The following is a 20,038-nucleotide window of genomic DNA, read 5'->3' on the forward strand; positions in this document are numbered from 1 at the left end:
GAAACCAGCCCTTGCTGAGGCCTCCCATTTCCATCAAGGAATCCATCCCCCCCCGCACCAACTGCTGAGCTGCAAGGCCTGGGAGTCCCCCTTTTCTTCTGGGCTCTCTCCCCGCTGTGGCCAGCCAGACCAGAGCCCAGGTGTCTTCCTTCTGACTGCCTCCTGTGCTCAGCCTTTGCTTTTCCCAGCAGGCTCTGTGTCCTACGATCTACTCTGTCTACCAACTCACCTCGAGTTACGGCTCTGATCATGCTGCGTCTCTTCACAAGAACCATCAATGGCTCCCCACTGGCTTAGGGAATCAAGTCCAGATCTCTTACCCTGATGTTCAAGGCCTTCCACAATCGGGCCCACAGACACCCATCCCACGTGATTGACCCTCCTCTCCTCCAGCCACATGGCCTAGTGGATGGCCTCAGAGCAAGTCACCTGCATTCCTGCCCCTTGCTTTTCACCACACTCACCTACCTGGAGAGCCCTCCCCTTTCCTTCCAAAGGCCGTGCCTCCGTCTCCCACAGCACCAACATTTGTGCGCGTCTTTAAAGATGCAGCGCATATTTTGTAAACATTATACCAGTGAACGCCTAAACCAACTCTGAGCTGTGTTAGACTCATTAGGCCTACTTCACAGATGAGGAAAGTGAGTCCCAGAGAAGTTAACCTTCTGGTCTAAGGTCACGTGGCTAGGAGGTGGTGAACCAAGACTCGAATCGAGCTTTATTACACTCACAATCCCATGTTCCTGCTATGTCAACATCTTGCTTCAAGTTCCACCTCGTCCACAAAGCCCGCCTGGACTGCCCCAGCTCCCGGTGCTTACTCTACAGTCTGCAACTTCCGACTCAGAACGACATTTGGCCCCCATCACCCCCCACATAGCACTGTGTTGAACTGTGGGCCATTCTCTGACCTCCTCAGGCACTTTCACACCTCTGTGCCTTCACATGCACCATTCCCTCTGCCTGGGGCACCCTTCCTACCCTTCCCTTACTGATTTCTGTCCTCTCCCACACCCTCAAGCACAGCTGGATGGTTCCGGTTCCCAAGTTGCTTAACCACTCTGAGCCTCTGCCTCAATCTCCAGTCACTACCACAGCGCTTGGGACATAGGGCCCGGACAGTGGGCTGAATTGAGGCCCACGTGTGTTCACACTGGTCACTACTCTGTCCTGCCCAGGGCTGGGGCCATGGTCAAAGATACTGGGATCTGCTATGGGCCTTAGACAGGGGTGTGCTGGGAAATGCTTCACGACTGGTTCTCTGAAGAAAAAAAAGTTCGGATCTGTAGAGTTTGCCAGTTTCCACGGCATAAATATCTCCACAGCGGTCCATTTCAGCTTCTACCAACATGGACGAGGAGTGCGGAAGAGACGCACACAATTAGCTCTCATGGGCTGGCACAAGCTGACTTAACCCATCACGGCCTTGGGTCCATCAAGTCCAACCGCACGGTGAGGAAGCTGAGGCTCAGAGATGCGAGACGTTTGCTCCAAGCCCCACAGCTGGTCAGAGGTGGCGCTGGGCCTGGCCTCTGGCCTCTCTGCCCCGTGTGCGCGTGAGGAACGGCCCCTTAGGCCCCTGAGAGCTGTTTGCAGACAAACACAAGCTTCAAGCAACGTTTACAGGCACCAGCTCCCGCTGACCTCCCAGGGGTGGTCAGGGCTGTGAGGCCAGCAGCCCAGGCCCCGTCTCAGCCCTGTGCACGGTGGGGCCCCAGGCAGCGCCACAGGGATGCTGGGGCACAGACGCAAAACACCCACCAGTAATGGGACTCTGTCTTTCATGAATCAGATATCTCGCTCCTCTAACTGCGCCTCCTGGAGCCCCGCTGGGCTGCAGCCTGCATTTCCTAGTGATGTCGGCTTCCCACCTGCAGGTATGGGGGTAGCCAATCACATTTCAAAGAGCTGGTTCGAGCCTTATGGTGTTTCACTGGCTGGGAGATTTCAGAGGAGGAGAGTCTGATGAAAATGGGCCGAAGCGTGCTCGCCTGGGTCACGCAGACGGAGGCACACTGGGTTAAAGGGCCCCCAACTCTGCCAATTAACTAGCTGAGCGATCGGGGGCCACTCACGCTGAGCCTCAGTTTTCTCATCTGAAAAATGGGTATAGTAACAAAACTCACTCAGTCTGTTTACTAGGGCCCTTGTGAGCATCAGATGAGTGGCTGGATGGGAAAAGAAGGTTTTCTCTTCTAGGAAGTGTTATCTAAAAGAAGAGTTGGCAATTGTGGGTTTTTTTGTTTGTTTGTTTGTTTGTTTGTTTTTTCTGTAAAGGGCCAGACAGTAAATATTTTAGTTCCACGGGCCACATGGTTTCTATCCTGATTGTTCAACACAGCCATTGTAACAAAAGCAGCCGCAGACAATGCGTAAATGAGTGCATGTGACCGTTTCAGGTGGCGGGCCAGAGCAGGCCTGTGGGCCATAGTGTGCAGACCCCCGATCTAGAGGAAGGGTCTGTCGTCTTATAACTGTCCCCCCCCCCGCCCCAATTTGTTGACTGGCCTCTGACTGATGCGACCATCCTGGGGCAGCACAGGACTCTCAGCTGTGACCTGCTTCGGCCCTTACCTCCTCCACGGTTCTCACTTATAGCCACATCCTTTCTCTAGGAAGTCTTAACCAAAGACCCCACACTCCACCAACTAGGTCAAGCATGTCAAACTCGAGGCCAGTGGGCCGCATGCCTCGTAAATAAACGAAATGAATGAGAAAACCAATATTATACACAAACTAGAGGCTGGTGCACGACATTCGTGCACAGGGGGTGTGGGTCCCGAGCCCAGCCTGCGCCCTCTCGCAGTTTGGGACCCCTCAGGGGATGTCCAACGGGGAGCGTGCCTAAGCCGGCAGTTAGACATCCCCCTAGGGGTCCTTAGCGCTGCCACAGAGATGGCTTCTGGCTGAGCGGTGCTCCCCCTATGGGAATGCACCGACCACCAGGGGGCAGCTCCTGCGTTGAGCAACTGCCCCCTGGTGGTCAGTGTGGGTCACAGCGCCCAGTCGTCTGGCCGATTTGCATATTAGCCTTTTATTATATAGGATATTTGTATTAATGATAAGAGAAAACCTTACCCCCCTACCCCGACCTCCCAACCCAGGCAGCAAACTCCTTCAGCACTGCCCGGACCCCTCCTTAGCCAGGTAGCATGTTCCAGGATGTGTTCGGTGTTTGTTTCCTGGTTTCGTACCTCCCTTCCCACTGGAATGGAAGGTCTGTGAGGGCAGGGACTTTCCGGCGCTTACTGCTGATACAAAACGCCTCGCCAGTCCCCTGGAAGGTGCTGAATGAATATATTTGCTACGTGAATGAATCACGTTTATCTCACAGCACGGATGTCGTTTTTTTGGTGCTGTTTTTCCGCTTGAAGAGTGACCATCCTAAAGACAGGGACTGTTTTTCTGTCAATGTCCATATCATCCACACCTGTCTGTTAAGCTGCTGGATAAATGAACCCGCTAGCATTTGATGAAAACGTAGGATGGCAGGACGCGGACAGCCTCTAGAGCAGGAGGCTGTACAGTTACTCTGGCAGCGGAAGCCTTCTGTGAGGGGTGTTTTATACAGACGGTGGCTTCCCTGGCTGACTGACTGAGATGAGAAGCTGTCCCTCTCCCCCACAAAGCCCCCGAAGCTGTCCTGTCCGGCTGTTTGCACTGCGTGCAGGTGCGGCTTCCGTCTCAGTTCTGCTTTGAGCAACGCCACATCCCCGAGGAAATCACTCCAGCTCCCTGGGTTCCTCTTTGGAGAGCTCAGCCCGCAAGCCGGCCAGCCGAGTAGCTGTGAGCTCAGAGACCTGAAGCCAAAAGTCCCCGCCTGGCCGGGAAGCCCAGAGGCCGCCCATGACGTGGGCCCATCTCCTCTGAGGTCACCTCTGACCCCAGGACACCCTGGACAGGTAGGAGAACGCAGCAGCTCAGCACAGCACCTGGATCCAAGTCCTAGGTCTGCCACTCACCTGCCCAGGAGGACCCTGAGCACGCTGCCTCAGCTCGCTGAGCCGCAGTTTCCTTGGCTCTAAAACGGGGAGAGCAAGAGTGTCCACACCTTGTGGGTGGCTGTGAGGGTTCAATGAGACAGGTGGGAAGTGATTAACACGGTGCCTGCTGGGTTACTGGCACGTGAGGAATGTTAGACGTGGTTATTATGCGAGACAGGAGGGTAACATGTCTAATAATCCTCAGAACATGACATCTTAGAGCAGCCGTGGGCAAACTACGGCCCGCGGGCCGGATCCGGCTGTTCTATCCGGTTCTCTTGCTCTCCCCTCCGCTCCTTTACTTTGAATTTATATTAGTTCATACAAACACTCCATCCATGCTTTTTTTCTGGCCCTCCGGTCCAGTTTAAGAACCCATTGTGGCCCTCGAGTCAAAAAGTTTGCCCACCCCTGTCTTAGAGGGTCTGAACCCCATTTCTGTTGTGGGGTGTAAAAGCAAGCTTGTGCTTCACTGCCAGGCTTGGTTCATACGTGCATCTCTCTCTCCTGGATGTCAAGGTCCAGGGGCACTTAGAAAGCCTCCCTCGGTCTGGCTCCCTGAGTGACTCTATGGAGCAGAGCCCATCCCCCAGCCCCCAACCATCCTCCATTCAACTGGACTTCATGATTGAGAAATAAACTTCCCTCAAGTTAGAGATTGCAGGGTTTTTCTGTTACAGCCACAAGTGTTTCCTTAACTACTTACCTATCTAGCTCCCTATCTGTATCTATTTCTAAAACACCACAAAGAAATCCATCAAAATACTAATCTTTTTTCCTACCACAAACAGGAGTGACTTTTGTCGTCAGAAATCAGTTTAGATTTCTTTCAACACAGACTTTTAAACAACCGCAGCCTGACCTCTCTCTGTCCTCTCCGCCCCAGTCAATGCCACAGGCCTGTCGTTTCATGCTCTCAGGATCTCCGTCGAGGTTCCTTCTCCCTCCCAACCCCCAGCCTCTGCCCCACCCTGAAGAGTTGCAGATTCTGAGCTCCCTGTGTGGTCTCTGCCAGCGAGGTGGAGGGCAAAGGGCCTAAGGGACTTTGGGACTCCAAGACCACCCCTTGGGCCCCCGTAGTCAACCACCTGGCTGTTGGGTACCCTGTCCCCCAGAGTTAGGAGCCGGGTTCCATTCCCTGAAGTGTAGGGTGTTGAGACAGACGGCTGAAGGGACAGAAGAAGGCAGCCGGCTTTCACTGCCCTCTGGGATATTGCCTGCCTTTATCTATGTTAGAAGAAGGTTCTTTATATTCTTTTTTAAAGAATCTCATGGCCCTGGCCAGTGTTGCCAAGTGGTTAGAGCGCTGGCCCACACACCGAAGGTTTGTGGGTTTGATTCACGGTTAAGGGCATGTACCTGGGTTGCAGGTTAGCTCCTGCCCCTGGTGAGTACTTTTCCTTATTCTTAGAACAGTACTTAGGGGTAAAAAGCCAAGATGTATGTGACTTACTCTCCTATGATTCAGAATAAAAATTAAGTATGCTCAGAGATAGCATATGGTTCCTAAACCAGCAGAGGAGGTTGCACAGAAGGAAAAGCTATCCCAGATGTAGGTTCTTTGATCACTGAGCACATCCAGGTCTCTCTCACATGGATGTTTCTCTCTTTCTCTCTCTCCCTTTCCCTTCCTCCCTCCCACTCTTGGACAAGCACTGGAAAAAATATCCTCTAATGAGGATTAGCAAAAAAAGAAAGAAAGAAAGAAAGAAAGAAAGAAAGAAAGAAAGAAAGAAAGAAAGAAAGAAAGAACCCCACATTTGCAAACACTGCATTCCTCCTACCTTTCTCCCCCTCCCATCTTAGAGAGGAGTTCTTTGGCTTGAATCTTTGTCTCCTGAATAGCAGGCCAGCTATCTGGTCTTAGACACTGAAGAGGTGGGAATCACTTCTTTGTCAAAGTAATGGGGACATGATTCTAGAAGTCCCAACTGGTCTCACTGAGCCTCTTGACACCCGCGAGAAGCCAGGCTGCTCCTGGATGAGGATGGAGGGCCATGTTTATCCAGAGCCTTTCTGTCCTTGAACTCCCCCCACTGCCTGACTCGGGCCCCTCACTTGCTGCAATGGTGGAGGAAGCTCTTGATCAGGAATCAGGAACCTTGAGATCTGTTCCTAGGCTGGCTGCTCGGCACAGCGATAAAAGCACATGTGTTTCAGAGTGAGAACATGCTCGGTTTGAATCCTGGCCCATCTGTATCCTGGGCATAAATACCAACTACGTTTCTGGAAAAGATGGCCCGGCCAGTGACCTCAGGCCCTGTGCTGTGGGGGAGCACAGGAAACTTGGTTGGAGAGTTTGTAAGGAGGAAATTCTGACCTAGGGGAGTTGGCCGAAGATGGCTACCCCTAATTGTTCCTTGACCTTTCCAAACAAGTCTGTGCACGTGCAGACCCTCAGGTGTTTACCGGAATCTATGCTTAATCTTTACGTGTTCTTGCTTAAAGGAAACATGTGTCCTCCCAAGATTACTTAGCCATCTGATTGTATCTAAAAGATAAACTTTATCCCAAACTGCTGTTACAATAAAAGCCTGAAGAAGCAAGCGAAGGAGGCTGTCTGGTTCCTTTAGCCAGGCAGTCCCTTAGCCCTCTCTTTCACAGAAATCGTGTGTCAGAGTAATCATTTATCCGTCGTTCAGGGTCTGCTGGTCAGCCCCGGCATTATGCCTCCAAGTTTAACCCTCTGCCCACTGTTCCAACAAGTCTCATCAACAACCAGGCCCTATATTTATGTTTGTCTCAAGTGGCCACGGCTGGACCACAGATCACTCTGCCAGCTTCTTCCCTGGAGATGGAGGGGTTGGGGCCGGGTGGGTGGGGGTGGGAGGGAGGGTGGGAAGGAAGGGCTGATTGCTCTGAGTGTGCCAAAGGTGGAGGCAGGCAGGACCCCTCCTGGCATTCTGCCCTACATGGGGTCGTTGGCCAACAGCTCTAGGGCCTCTATGCAGGGCTGCTGGTGTGGGACCATTCTGAGCAGCCAGGCACTGGGAGCGTCTGGCGGGAGGGAGGTGTGGATTAGATGCTTGGGGTCAAGGGCCTGGTCCTAAGATGATGAATGTCCAAGTCAGGAGAATTAAAGAGTCAGTGGGGGTCTGGCTGAAAATGTACAACCTCTATCTGGTCATGAGGAAACGTCTGACAAAGACAAAATGAGGAACTTTAGTTAACAAGAAAAATGGGTCTTCCTCTTTCTGAAAGTGGCCAGAGGTGACCTCTGAAAATGGTTTGCTCTCCACCTGACCCCGAAAACCCCACAGAATCATGCAAACCAAGAGGTTCAAATCTCTGTGTTCACTTTAAGAACACCATGAAACTGCCCAGGCCATCGAGGGTGTGCGTCGCCGAAAAGCCACCATGTATCTGAAGGAGGTCACCTTACAGAAGCAGTGGGTGCTGTTCCGTCGTTACCATGGTGGAGCCGGTAGCCTGCCCAGGCCAAGCAGTGGGGCTGGCCACGGGGTCGGGGGCCACAAAGAGAGCTGAATTTTCGCTGCACGTGTTCAGAGTGCGGAGAGTGATGCTGGACTTAGGGGTTTAGATGTAGACTCTCTGGTCACTGAGCACATCCAGGGGAACAGAGCTCCAAGATGCAGCACGGACCTTACAGAGCTCATGGGCAGGTTGACCCCAACCAGAGCCCTCCCCGACCCATGGCGGTGATCCCACTGAAAACTGCAGACGATTCCTGAACCAGCAGAGGAGGCTGCACAGGAGGAAAAGACATCCCAGAAGAAACGGAAGAAACGAAAACGTATGGCCCAGGAGTAAATTCAACATAAATACTAAAAAAAGTAAAAAATAAATAAATAAAGAAGGTGGGGGATGGGGAAGGACACTTCTATTCCTTACAAATACCAATGCCATAAAGGACGAAGAAGGGCTGTGGAGATGTCCCACAGGATGGAGACTAAACGTGATACGGGACCCTGGATCTGAGCTGGGGGAGGAAATGCTAATGAGGACCTTGTGGGCTCAAGAGCCAACCAGGAATACAGATGGCGGCTCAGCTAAAAATAGTGTCAATGCAAATTTGCAAAGTGGGCAAATTTGCTGTGGTTACATGGGAGAATTTCCCTCTTCTTAGAAAAGCACGTAGGGGTAAAGAGCCGAGATGTCTGTGACTTACTCTCAGACGATTCAGGAAGAAAATGAAGTGTGCACAGAGATAGCATAAATGACAAAGCAAACGGGACAGTAACGATCCACAGAGGAGATGTGGATGTTCCCATCGTAACGTACTCTTCCCATTGTTGGTGTTTTTGAAGTCTGACATTATTTCCAAATGAAAGATTTTTAAAAAGACGAAAGATTTCGCAGCAGAACTGGTTATTTCACATAGAATCCCACGTGGAACCCCACGTGTGAAACAGGGACAAGCTGGATTATCCCGGTGAAGCCAGGGTGGGCCCCACTTGCCTGTGCCCCTTTGGTGGCCTGGGGGGTGCCTCCTGGAACCTAGTTTGGAAACCACTGAGCGGGTTCAGTCTCCACGTTCTTGGGAACACGGTGAGGAGGCAGCCATTCCTGCATCCGCACGTCCATTGGACACACACCCATACTTGGTTGCATCTGATCCTCCAAATAGCACTGTGAGAGACTTCCTCAGTCCCACTTTGTCAGTGAGAAGATCAAGATTCTGGAAGTTAAGTACCTCCTTGGGGCCAAGCCGTCCAGGTGTTTTCTATATCCTCTCCTGCCCTCTGCACCAAAGCTGGGGTTCAAACCCAGGCCCGTGAATGAACCCCAAAGACCCTGCTTTTAGCAGAACCTGCCTGCTCCCAGGGGAAGGGGCAGCCTCGGCCTGCTCAGGGCAGGGGTGAGACTGGGAGCTGCAGGACTCGCTGTCCAGTGCTCACCCAGCGGTGGGGGAGTATGCTGTCTGTTCCTCTATGAGAAACCCACCTGGTCCTGGGGGGGGAGTCTTTCCATGGAGCCAGGCCCGCGGCCTGAATGTCTAGGCTCAGAGACTCCCACGGGGGCTGGCTTCTGGCTCAGGAGAGCTCCCAGCCTCTCTCGGCGAGGGCGGGGACTCTGCGCACCCGGCTGCTCTGCTCTTCCACACGCTGTGCCAGTTAGGCCCTTTCACAAAAAGAACGGCAGGCCTTTCTTTTCTTTCTTCTCTCAAAACCAGCCATTCCTCCCCCTGCCCGCCCCCTCGGCCCTGCTCTCTGGTTTTTACGAGCGAATTCACTGTCAGTAAAATCATTGTGTTTGAAGTTAGTCGAGAGATTGTGTGTTTAAAAGAATTCCAGGATGCCCAAGCTTTCTGAGTAAACTGGGACTCGCTGAGAATAGAATTGCCCTTTTCAGGCCCAAAGCTGTCGCTCTGACAGTCTCAGGGCCTATAGCGTCCTTGGCCCTGACTTTGCCCTGAGCCCCAGCCTGGCCCGGGGGGGCGGGGCAGGGGGGGGGGGAGAGATGATTCTCCAGATTAGAAGTTCCGAAGGGAAGGTGTCTGAAGAGAGCTTTTCTAGAGTGAGTGGACCATGCTCCGTCCCCGAGTCACATACGGACCTTTGGCCAGACGGGCCTGCCCTCCTCCTAGGGAGAAGGGGAGAACCCCTCCCTTGAAATAGCCACCGTTGGCTGGGCCTGCTGGGTGCTATGCTCGGAGGTCCACACTGAACATCTGTTGTTTCTGCATCACCATGGAACGAGTGTGGCTTCTGAGGCATTAGGAGGCGTAGTTCCCCTCTTTGTAAAACAGCTTCCCCAGGTGAGGACACTGGGCCTTAAGGGGTTAACTCATTCAAGGTCACATAGGCATAAGTGATAGCAGGAATTTGCCCCCAAGTCTGTGTGGCTACAGAGGTGACGTTCCTTCTACTCCCCATGGCCATGCTGTCACGGACAGTTACCCAGGCTGCTTGCTGCACAGGCCATCCACTGACGGGGTGACTGCGGGACCAGGTCCGGCCAGCACCTGCTCACTAAGGTGCGCTCCCTGCTGCAGGACCCTGTGCCTCTCCCCTGTAGGGGTGCCGTGAGAAGCCGATTATAAATGGCCCACTGACTCCCTTCCCCACATCTGCACCCCTTGAGGCTCTTGACTTTGCAGCCCTTCCCACCAAGAAGGGCTGATCTGATCTTATGACTAAACACATCAATGAAATATTTCCGAGTGGCATCATGCCAGTTCAAGCTCAGGCACTGAGAGCCTCACAGGCTTTGCTTGTTCTCTTGGACCGCCTATTGCCATGGGCACAAGCCCGGGCTAACCTGCTGGAGCATGAGAAATGCACGGCCCAGTCACTCCCATTCCAGACCAGCCAATCAACCACCCAGCATCTGTGCAAGGCCATCCTAGACCAGCCAGCCTCCAAACAACCCTTTCTGACCACAGACCCAGGAACCAGCCCAGCCACGCTCAGCCCACCTGACCAGATCGGCATAACTGCTCTGATCCATGAACAAGAATACATGCTAACTGATTCAGGTGGCTGCTACGGGGCGAATTGTGTCCCTCCAAAATTCATACGATGACATCTTTTTTTTTTCCATGAGCCCTGACCGAGGCGGGGGATCAAGCCTGCAACCGAGGTACGTGCCCTTGACTAGAATCGAACCTGAGACTTCAGTCTGAGGGCCAATGCTTTAGCCACTGAGCCAAACTGGCCAGGGCCCTATGTTGACATCATAACCCTCAGTCCCTTAGAATGTGACCTTACTTGGAAATGTGGTTGTGGCAGATGCAATTGGTTAAGATGAGGTCGTACTGCAGCAGGGTGGGTCCCTAATCCAGTATGACCGATGGGGACATTTGGACACAGACATGCTCGCAGGCGAAATGCCATGTGAAGATGGGAGCGATGCTGCCACAAGACAAGAACTAGCAGAGGCTGGGAGCGAGGCCTGGAACACATCCTTCCCTAGAGCCTTCGCAGGGAGCATGGCCCTGCAGACACCTGGACCTCAAACTTTCTGCCTCTAGAACTGCGGGGGAATAAACTTCTGTTGCTGCAGTCATTCCATTTGCGGTACTTTGTTACAGCAGCCCTAGGAAGCTAATACAGCACCTTTGCATAACTCACACAAAGGCACAGCCCGGGCTGGCCTCCCTGCCTGCCTCTAGCCGACGGTGGCCCTCCTCCTGGTACCCAGGCAACCCTGCAAGGTGCGCAGGAACTGCATCCCACCATGCCCACTTCTGCCCCAGCAGGCCCCTGAACCGGTAAAGGCTTCTCTAGTGCCTTCCAGAGGCCCTGGAGGCCGCGGCGGGGGAGGAGTCGCAGACCCACGCAATATCTCAGCCCCGGGAGCCCCAGCCCAGGCCCCGCCGGCCGGCCGCCTACCTGGGTTGCCGAGGGCCATGGAGTCATAGATGAGCTTGCAGGTCTTAAGCAGGATGGAGATCTTCTTCTCGGGCGAGTAGGCCTTGTGCATGCTGCTGAACTTCTGCAGGATCTTCTCCATGATGGGCACCTCGGGCACGCTGGTGGTCACGCCCAGGTCGGTGGTGGTGGTGGCCAGGATCACCAGCTGGTTCTCCTTGAGCTGCTGCAGGGAGCCGTCCTTGCTGTGGATTTCATGAAGGCATGAGTTGATGGCTTCTTTCAGAGGCTTTAGCACACACTTGTACAAGGCGGACTCCACGATCGCTTCTGTGGGTGGGAGAGAGCAGTAGGGTGAGGACCCCAGTGGCAGGGATCCTGGCCCCGGGTCTTGTTGCCCAACAGTGTGGCCATGCCCATCTTCTGATCCCTGGACAAACATACTCACAGGCCCAGCAGGTACAACTGCCATTCTGACACATGAGACCGTGAAGTACATGCCACAGAAAGCCACACTCGGAGTCCTCCGACTGATACATTGCATCCTAATGCCTTTCACAGGGCCTGGCACAGATTGAACTCTCACAGAGCTGCCCACAGTACACAGCTTTGGAGGGCACTGTTCACATGGGAGTTGTGCAGTGTACAACCTGTGTAGCTGTTCTTGGAGGTCCCAGGTACCCAGCAAATGCTTGGTGGAATTATTCTTGATTCTCTCTTTCAATCCCCAAGTCCACTTGACTTCAGTCTCAAGAATCTAGTATATCCAGAACCTGACTTCTCACCACCTCCAAGGTTTGACCTTGACCTGAACTACCATCATCTGCTGCCTGAGTTATATTGGTAGCCTCTTGCTCTGGCCCCTTACAGTCCATTCTCAACACAGAAGCCAGCGTCATCCCACTATGGCATGTTTGACCATGACATGACTGTGCTGAGAACTTTCCAATGGCTCCATCTCACGGACAACAGAAACCACAACCTTCCCTGTGCCGTTCAAGGCCCCTGAGTGATCTGTCCCTGTGACCTCTCTCACTCAGCACATTGCTCACTCCCCTATGCACGCTTCTCCAGCCACAATGGTCTCCTTGCTGCGCTACCACCTGCCATGCCTGGTCCTGCTTCAGAGCCTTTACACCTGCTATTCCTTTTGCCTGGAGGAGTCAAAAGGCACCCCGATCATCTAGCCCAGTGGTCGGCTAACTCATTAGTCAACAGAGCCAAATATCAACAGGACAACGATTGAAATTTCTTTTGAGAGCCAAATTTTTTAAACTTAAACTTCTTCTAATGCCACTTCTTCAAAATAGCCTCGCCCAGGCCGTGGTATTTTGTGGAAGAGCCACACTCAAGGGGCCAAAGAGCCGCATGTGGCTCGCGAGCCGTAGTTTGCCGACCACGGATCTAGTAGAATGGGAGTCAGCCAGTTTTTATCTCACAGCAGCTCTGCAACCACCTGCCATTACCCCCGCTCCACAGACGGACCACCTCAGGCTCTGATGGTGTGGGCCACACAGCTCGCTGGGGGCTAACCAAAGACCTGAACCCATGTCTCCTTGACACCAGGGCCATGCCCAGCTGCCTTGGGTGACAGTAGAGAAATATTCTTGGGAAGTCTTTTTGGCTTTACCCTGTCCCCAGGGGAAGGGTCTCAGCTATTGTTTCCTCATCTGCAAAATGAGAGAGGGCTTCGGCCCAGCCCTCCGGGTCCTTCACCCCTGAGAGCCGCCACATCCCCTGCAGAGCCCGCCTCTGGCCCTCAGCAGTCACAGGTCAGTACCCCTTTGGCCTCTAATTGCTCCTGTGACTGTCCCCCTAATAAAACCAGGGGCATCCCGAGGGTGGGGTCCTACCCAGCCTCTGATGTAGGCGCATGAGCAGAGCTGGGAAGCACGAGGCAGAACAGCAGAGGGATTAGTTCAGTTAGTCTGGGAAGGAAGTGGGGACAGTGGATTATCTAAGATGACCCTGCCCTCCCGCCCCCCCTCCCAGCCCCCGCCCCCGCCCCCGGACTGACCCAGCTCCTCCTCGGAGTATTGGGTGTGGTCCCCCAGCGCCTTGAGCTCGGTGCTCTGCAGCAGGTAGCTCTTGAGCTGGGTCATCATGGTGCGGATCTCCTGCAGCATCTCGGTGCTGGAGGCCTGGCGCGCCATCATCTCCAGGCTGTACACTTTGTAGTCCTGCACCAGGTTGCCAAAGTACGAGGCCTTGTCCTGGGCCAGCTCCACCACCTTCTTGTACAGCTTGCGGTCATTGGAGAGGAAGGCCTGGAAGACGCTGGTGAAGCTCGCGAGGCTCAGGCGGTGCCGCGCCTTGCCCAGGATCATGGACGGCTTCTTCTTCACGCAGGGGCTGCTGAACTGCTCCAGCTCCTCCTCCGTGCTGCTGGTCGAGTAGGAGTCTTGATCGGTGGCTGGGGTGTGCGCCCCCGTGCTGTCTGAGAGGGAGGCCAGGGAGCCCTTGAACTCTGGGGCGCTCTGGCGCCGGGCGCTAGCCTGGGCTTCTGGGCTCTGGGTCCCGGCGTGGGAGGCAGGGTGTTGGCCTTCTTCGTGTGGGCCAGGGCTGGGTTTCTCAGGGGCTACCTCCTCCGCGGAGAGCTCGGCGCTCTCCAAGGGGCTTGGGAGGACCGAGGCCAGTTGCCGGGAAATCCGCTTCTTCCTAGGAGGGGGGACTGGGGGTTGCCGGATCTTCCTTGCCGACTCTGGCAGGATGCCCAGCTGGCTGGCTTGGGCCACTACTTCCTGTCCTTGCTCTGTGGTCCTCTGAGGCCTGTCCCCAGGACTTTCTGAGGTCCTCTGGGGAGGCAGGCCGAGTGGGGGCGGCCGGGAAAAACCCGGCTGGTCCCACTGTGCGGTTGTGCCCCTGTCCACCTTCTCCACATTCGGGTCCTCCAGGGAGACCTTCTCAGAGAGGCGGCGTCTGGGAGGAGCAGCAGGGGCGCCCTTCTTCCCCGGCCCTGGAGGGGCGGGGGCCTGCTGCAAGGGGCTGGGGGCCGCCCCTGGCTTCATGTCTTCCTCCCTGAGGGGGCCCAGGCCTGTGGGGGGGCCTGGGGGCCTCTCACAGGCTGTCATGGGTAGCTGGCTTGGATGGTCCGGGGGGCCTAGGGCATGGGGTGCCAGCGGGGAGACAGATGCTGGGGATGCAGGAGGAAGGGCGTCTGGAGGTGGGGGAGAACTGGGCAAAGGACAGGCTGGAGCTGGGGCAGGGGGTGGAAGAGGCCGGGCAGGACTGAGCGGGTGGAGAGGTGGTGCTGGGGGCGGGGGCGCCGGACGGCGAGGGGCCCACCGGGAGGTGGGTGAGGTAGAGTCCAAGGTGGGAGGCAACGGGCCAGAGGGGCAGCTTCTCAGGGGTGACAGGTGGGCAGGCAGGGCGCTGCCACAGTCCTCGATGAAGATCGGATTCACAAACCACAGGCGGTCATTTCCTGCGGAGAGCTCGATTTCACACGCACAGTTTTCCTGGTGGGAAGCGGACCTGAGGCTGGAGGCTGGGGGCGCCCTGGGGGCTGGGTCTCTTGGGGGTTCTGCTGGGCTGCCAGCTGCTCGCCGGGGGTTCAGCGAGGAGTCCCAGAAGCCTGTGGAAACAAGAGAAGAAGAGGCGGTGAGTCCTGGAGCTGGCCCCCTGGGTGGGGTGGGGTGGGGTGGGGTGGGGACGGGGGACGGGAGGGCTGGGGGGCCTTACAGCATTGGCTTCTCTGCTCCCTGGGTTGTTTTCCCCTCTTGGACTGTTTTAAACCTCTCCCACCACTTCCTGTCTCGAGAGGGGAAGCCCCGCGAGATCCTCCCCTGCGGTGCTGGGGTGCTGGGGTGGGGCCAGGCGCCCTGTGACAGGGCAGCGTCAGCTCTGTCCCTGGCTGTGAGGGCCCACCATGGAGGGCACAGTGACACCAGTGCAGGCCGTGTGGGGACGGAGGGGCCCACAGCCAGAGTTCCTGCAGCTGGCCGGCTGGGGACTCTGGGGCAGGTGGCTGGATCTTTCTAGGCCCGCGTCTAGTCACCTCTAGAATGGGGGTGGCTGCGTAGGGCCTGTTCTGTGTGGGGAGAACACACCTACGGACTGTGGCTGGTGAGCTCAGACCTGACCTTCTGAGTGGGGAGCACTGCAAAACGACGGGTCTGGTCAATCCTGATGTTCACTAGGAAGCTGCCCATCCCCCCCGTGGGAGGGGTGTCAGCAAACGGGGCTCCCGCCCTGCGGGGTGCCTTTCTCCTGACGTAGCCTTCAGGACGCAGCCCACGGCTGTGGCCACTAGGGCACACCTGTCCCTATCGCCATTGCTGGTCAGCACCAGGCATGTTCTGGGGAGGAGCGTGGGACATCCAAACTGAAGCACATTGGGGGGATCACCGAGCTCAGAGTTCTTGACTTCTGGGTCCCAAGCCCTGTGGAGACTGACAGAAGCTCAGGACGCTCCACGAAGGGCACAGGCATGGTGACTGAGAACAACTCAGTCGGCCTGAAGCCTCTCTGAGCCCCAGGCAGCTCCTCCTGGACCAGGGAACCCAGGTCTGGATCTACCTGTTAATGTTAGAGATTCTGAGTGTGGACTCCCTTGTTAATGATGGGCCAGGCCCCTGGACGCCCACCTGGAGCCCCTTACTTCTGGGAACGATTCACCAGGAAGAAAACCACCAAAATAACATCCAGGACAGTCACAGGGCAGACCCACCCTGAGTTCTGGCAGTGAGGGCCACTGGCTCTGCCTGGATCCTCTCACTGATCCTGACCCCAGGCCTTCGGTGTAAGTCCTGATCCATCCCGCATTACACGTGAGGAGAAGAGACCCAGAGAGAGTCAAGAACCCGCCCACAGCCAGCCGGGCTGCGTGGCTCAGTGGCTGAGCGTCGACCTATGAACCAGTTGGATTCCTGGTCAGGGCACATGCCTGGGTTGCAGCTCAATCCCCAGTGTGGGGTGTGCAGGAGGCAGCCGATCCATGATTCTCTCTCTCCCCTCTCTGAAATTAATAAAAATATATTTAGAAAAAAAGAACCAGCCACGGTCACCGGGCTGGTGAGCGAAGGAGCTGGGGTGCGGGGCAGGTCTGCAGGTCTGAAGCCTGTGAGCCCGGCTGCTGCGCTGTGTGGCCTCCCTTCCTGGGAACTTGCGACACTTCCCATCTCAGCGGCTCGGCCAGCGTGAGTGAGGGGCGGCGTGTACCTCAGAACTGGGGATGTGGTAAGCACATGACAGGCTCTTGACACCGAAGGAAAGTGGGTATCACACAAAGGCTGAGGGCAGTGTGTTGCCTGAGATGGGCACTCCCAGGGACACAGGTGTCTGCCCCCTTGCTGGCCAGGGGACCGCAAACCCCGTCCAGGTGAGCAGGGTGCCATCTCAGGACAAGGGGCCTGCTGACTGACATGTGAGCCTGCGCATCCCCTCTGAGGTGTGGCTGTGACCGGGAGGACCCTGGGGCTCCTGGTTCAGCTCCGCCCTGGGCAGAGACCTCGTGTCTGGTAGCCCGAGTGCTGTGGCTAGCGGTCTCCATGGCAGCAAGGATGACAAGCCTTCGTGGGACTCTGTCCAATTTGCAAAGCTCTGGGCACATCACAGCCACTATGTGAGGACAGAGTGCTGGGAGGGAGGGGGTGTCTCCGGGGCCCCCACACACCACCTAGGCGAGCTGTTCTTCACGGCTGCCTAGGCCTTTGCACGTAACTTTGGGAGGCAGCTACTGACACCTCCAGGACTCACCCACTCTCTTGGGTGCTTGGCACCAATTCTGGGCTCGGGGGGTAAGCAGTGGAAGCACCGGCCCTGTCCACACAGCCCCAGGAAAGCTGCCTCCTTGGAAGTTTTCCTGAGCAGGCAGCCAGCCTGACTCAGAGGTGAACTGGACAGCAGCCCCCTATGTGAGTGGAGGCCCCTGATGTCACCTCCAAGCTCCCATAAGCCCTTCCTTTGGGTGAAGGTGGATGTCATGGTGCAGACCATAAACAGAACTGCCCACCCATGCCTTGGCATCCCCATTATTTCTCTCCTAGATCATGGTCATAGTCTGCTCTCCTGCCATCCATTCTCCTCCTGTGGCACTACACCAGCCATGTAGTAGGCTGTTTGTACAGAATCACTGCTAGCCTGCTAACCCTGTAGCCTGGCATTCAAGGCCTGTAGGATCTGAATCTGAACAACTTTTCTTTTTAAATAGATTTTTATTGATTTTTAGAGAGAGAGGAAGTGAGAGAAATAGAGAGATACAAACATCAATGAGAGAAACATCATTGAGCAGCTGCCTACTGGGGATCAAGCTCACAACCCAGGCATGTGTCCTAACTGGGAATTGAGCCCATGACCTCTTGGTTCATGGGTCAATGCTCAACCACTGAGCCACACTGGCTGGGCTCTGTACACCTTTTCCAGCATCACGGCTGAGTCTTCACCCCATTCTCTGTCACTTCTTCCTGGGCTGCCCCACCTTCAGTCTTGGCTGATGCTGTTCACGCTGCTTGGATGCTTTTCCCACCCTCTCCACCTGGCAAACTCTCACTCATCCCTCAAGACTAGGGTCCAAGCTCTGTGCCAATGGCCGTGATGTACACAGAGCTTTGCACACTGGCTCCTGTTGGGTGAAGTCATCCTGACATACCGGGGCCTCCCCTACACTCTCTGTGTTCCCAGCCCTGGCACACGCTCTGACTGAAGTGGCCATCACTGGGCCGTATTCTCTGATTTTGTCAGACTCCTCTCTCCCCTCCCCAGACTCTGAGCTTCCAGAAGGCAGTCACAACACTTCATCCGGGCATTTCCAGCACCTAAGACGGTGCTTGGCACAGAGCAGGAGCTCAGCCCTTTAGCTTGCACAGTGGACTAGCTTAGCCAGAGGGGAGAGAGGGACTCTGAGGCGTGGGATACAGGCAAGGTTAGTTGGGTGGGGAAGTGGGGATGACCTGAACCATAGGAAGATGTCTTAAGGCAAGAGAATGAAGAGACGAGAAAACGAGAGGAGGGAGGCACGAAGGAGGGCCAGGGAGCTCCACCGGTGGGGTGACCAACAGCTGGATGGCCTGTCTCAGGATAGCAAGGTGGGTCCATCCTGCACAGATTAAAAAACAAAACAGCCCTCACCGGTGTGGCTCAGTGGATAGAGCGTCGGCCTTCGGACTGAAAGGTCCCAGGTTTGATTCCGGTCAAGGGCATGTACCTTGGTTGCGGGCACATCCCCAGTGGGAGGTGTGCAGGAGGCAGCTGATCGATGTTTCTCTCTCATCGATGTTTCTAACTCTCTCTCCCTCTCCTTTCCTCTCTGTAAAAAATCAATAAAATATATTTTTAAAAAAACACAAATGAACAAAACAACACACATTTCCCATAGCCCAGACTTGGGTTCGGGAAGGCATGGAGCAAACATTGGGGTTCAGGGAAATGGGCCCAGAGCCTGGGGGACTAGGAACTGCTCCCCTGCTCCTAAGACAGCCTGCTGGCCGCACCCCAGTGCCACTCTGAGCAGTGGGGGAAGCTGAAACCCAAGGGGCTGCAGTTTAGGGGCTGTTAAGGAATGTCAGTGGCAGTGCAGGGTTTTATGCTAAAAAAAAAAAAAAAAGGAAGTAGGTCACTTTCTTTGCAGCCTGCAGAACATCGAGGCCAGAGGAAAAGCGGAACCCGGTCATGCAAGCTAGTGGTTGGCAAAGCTGTGGCATCTGTGGCCTTGGCTCCGGGCCCTGCCTTCACTGCCTCTGTGCTGCCCTTGGACTGAGGGACGTTTTGCTGGCCCGTGGCCTCCCCCACCTTATATGGAGATACCTCTTGCCAGGTGTCCACTCCTATAATCCTTGGGGGAGGGGGGCCAGGGCCAGGCCAGGTGCTGGGCTGTAGGCCCTGGCGGCAAAGGTGACGAAGGTTTCCCTCTTGGGGAGCTGGGGCGAGTGGCAGGGCAGAGAGGGCATGAGTAAATGCAGCAAAGTATTCCAGATGCCAGGGAAGCAGCTCCAAAGTCCAGGGGTTCAGAGAAGAAATATTTCGTGGCATCCCAACCCCAAAGACGGGTGGTTGGACAGCTTGAGTGTTCAGTGAGTTTTCAATGACTAGGAAAATTCTCACATGTGACATAAAGGAAGAAGCAAGTCCCGTGCCAACCTGGAAGAGTTATAGAACATATGCCTTTTCTAAACATATTTTAAACCTGTTAAACATACAGCAGACAAACCTGAGAACATTGGCAAGCCTAACCCTTACTTACCACCGCTTTCTCTAGATTCCTTTGCTCTTAGGATCAGTCGCATACAGGTAAGTGCTAAATTGCTCCCAATGTTAGTTTTGTAGCCTCAAGATTATTTTTTTTCATATTTTTTTTCCTTTATTGATTAAGGTATTACAAATATCCTCAAGATTATTCCTCTACCGCCTGGCCTGCCCTTTCAAATGATGGCTTTTCCAAGGCCAAACTCAGAGTTCCGTGTGTCAGCTCACGAGCGAGTGTCCTGGGCTATCGTGTGGCGCTGAGCCTGCAAACCAATAGCTCCCTTTCAAACAAACGAACAGCATCACCCGTGCCTGACCAGGAGGGCTTGTGCAACTGTTTGGATATTTATTACATTCTACTCATTTCGTAAAAAGTGAGTAGGAGGCTGGAGAAAGAACACTGCTTACCCCAGTGATGGGAAACACACATGCCTCATAAACAAATTCTGTGCAGAGCGGCGTGGCCACTGTGGAAAGCAACATGCAGGATCCTCACACGATTAAAAACGGAACGGACCCAGAGCATCCACTTCGGGAATATATAGGAAGAAACCCAAAACACTAATTGGAAAGCATATATGAACCCCTATGTTCACTGCA

The 20,038-nt window shown here is 54.9% G+C and overlaps 1 protein-coding gene across 1 annotated transcript in view; it reads right to left on the reverse strand.

Moving 5' to 3' along the window:
- RIN3 (Ras and Rab interactor 3) overlaps positions 1-20,038 on the reverse strand; it is a gene marked incomplete at its 5' end in the record, with an annotated part of 127,042 nt that overhangs the window by 13,542 nt on the left and 93,462 nt on the right. Inside the window, 2 exons of the mRNA XM_080683757.1 lie at positions 11,279-11,587; positions 13,275-14,831. Of these exons, the coding sequence (XP_080539883.1) occupies positions 11,279-11,587; positions 13,275-14,831 (1,866 nt within the window). The remainder of the gene's footprint in view (positions 1-11,278; positions 11,588-13,274; positions 14,832-20,038) is intronic.

Source organism: Plecotus auritus, assembly GCF_963455305.1.
Source record: "Plecotus auritus genome assembly, chromosome: 1".
Lineage (NCBI taxonomy): Eukaryota > Metazoa > Chordata > Mammalia > Chiroptera > Vespertilionidae > Plecotus > Plecotus auritus.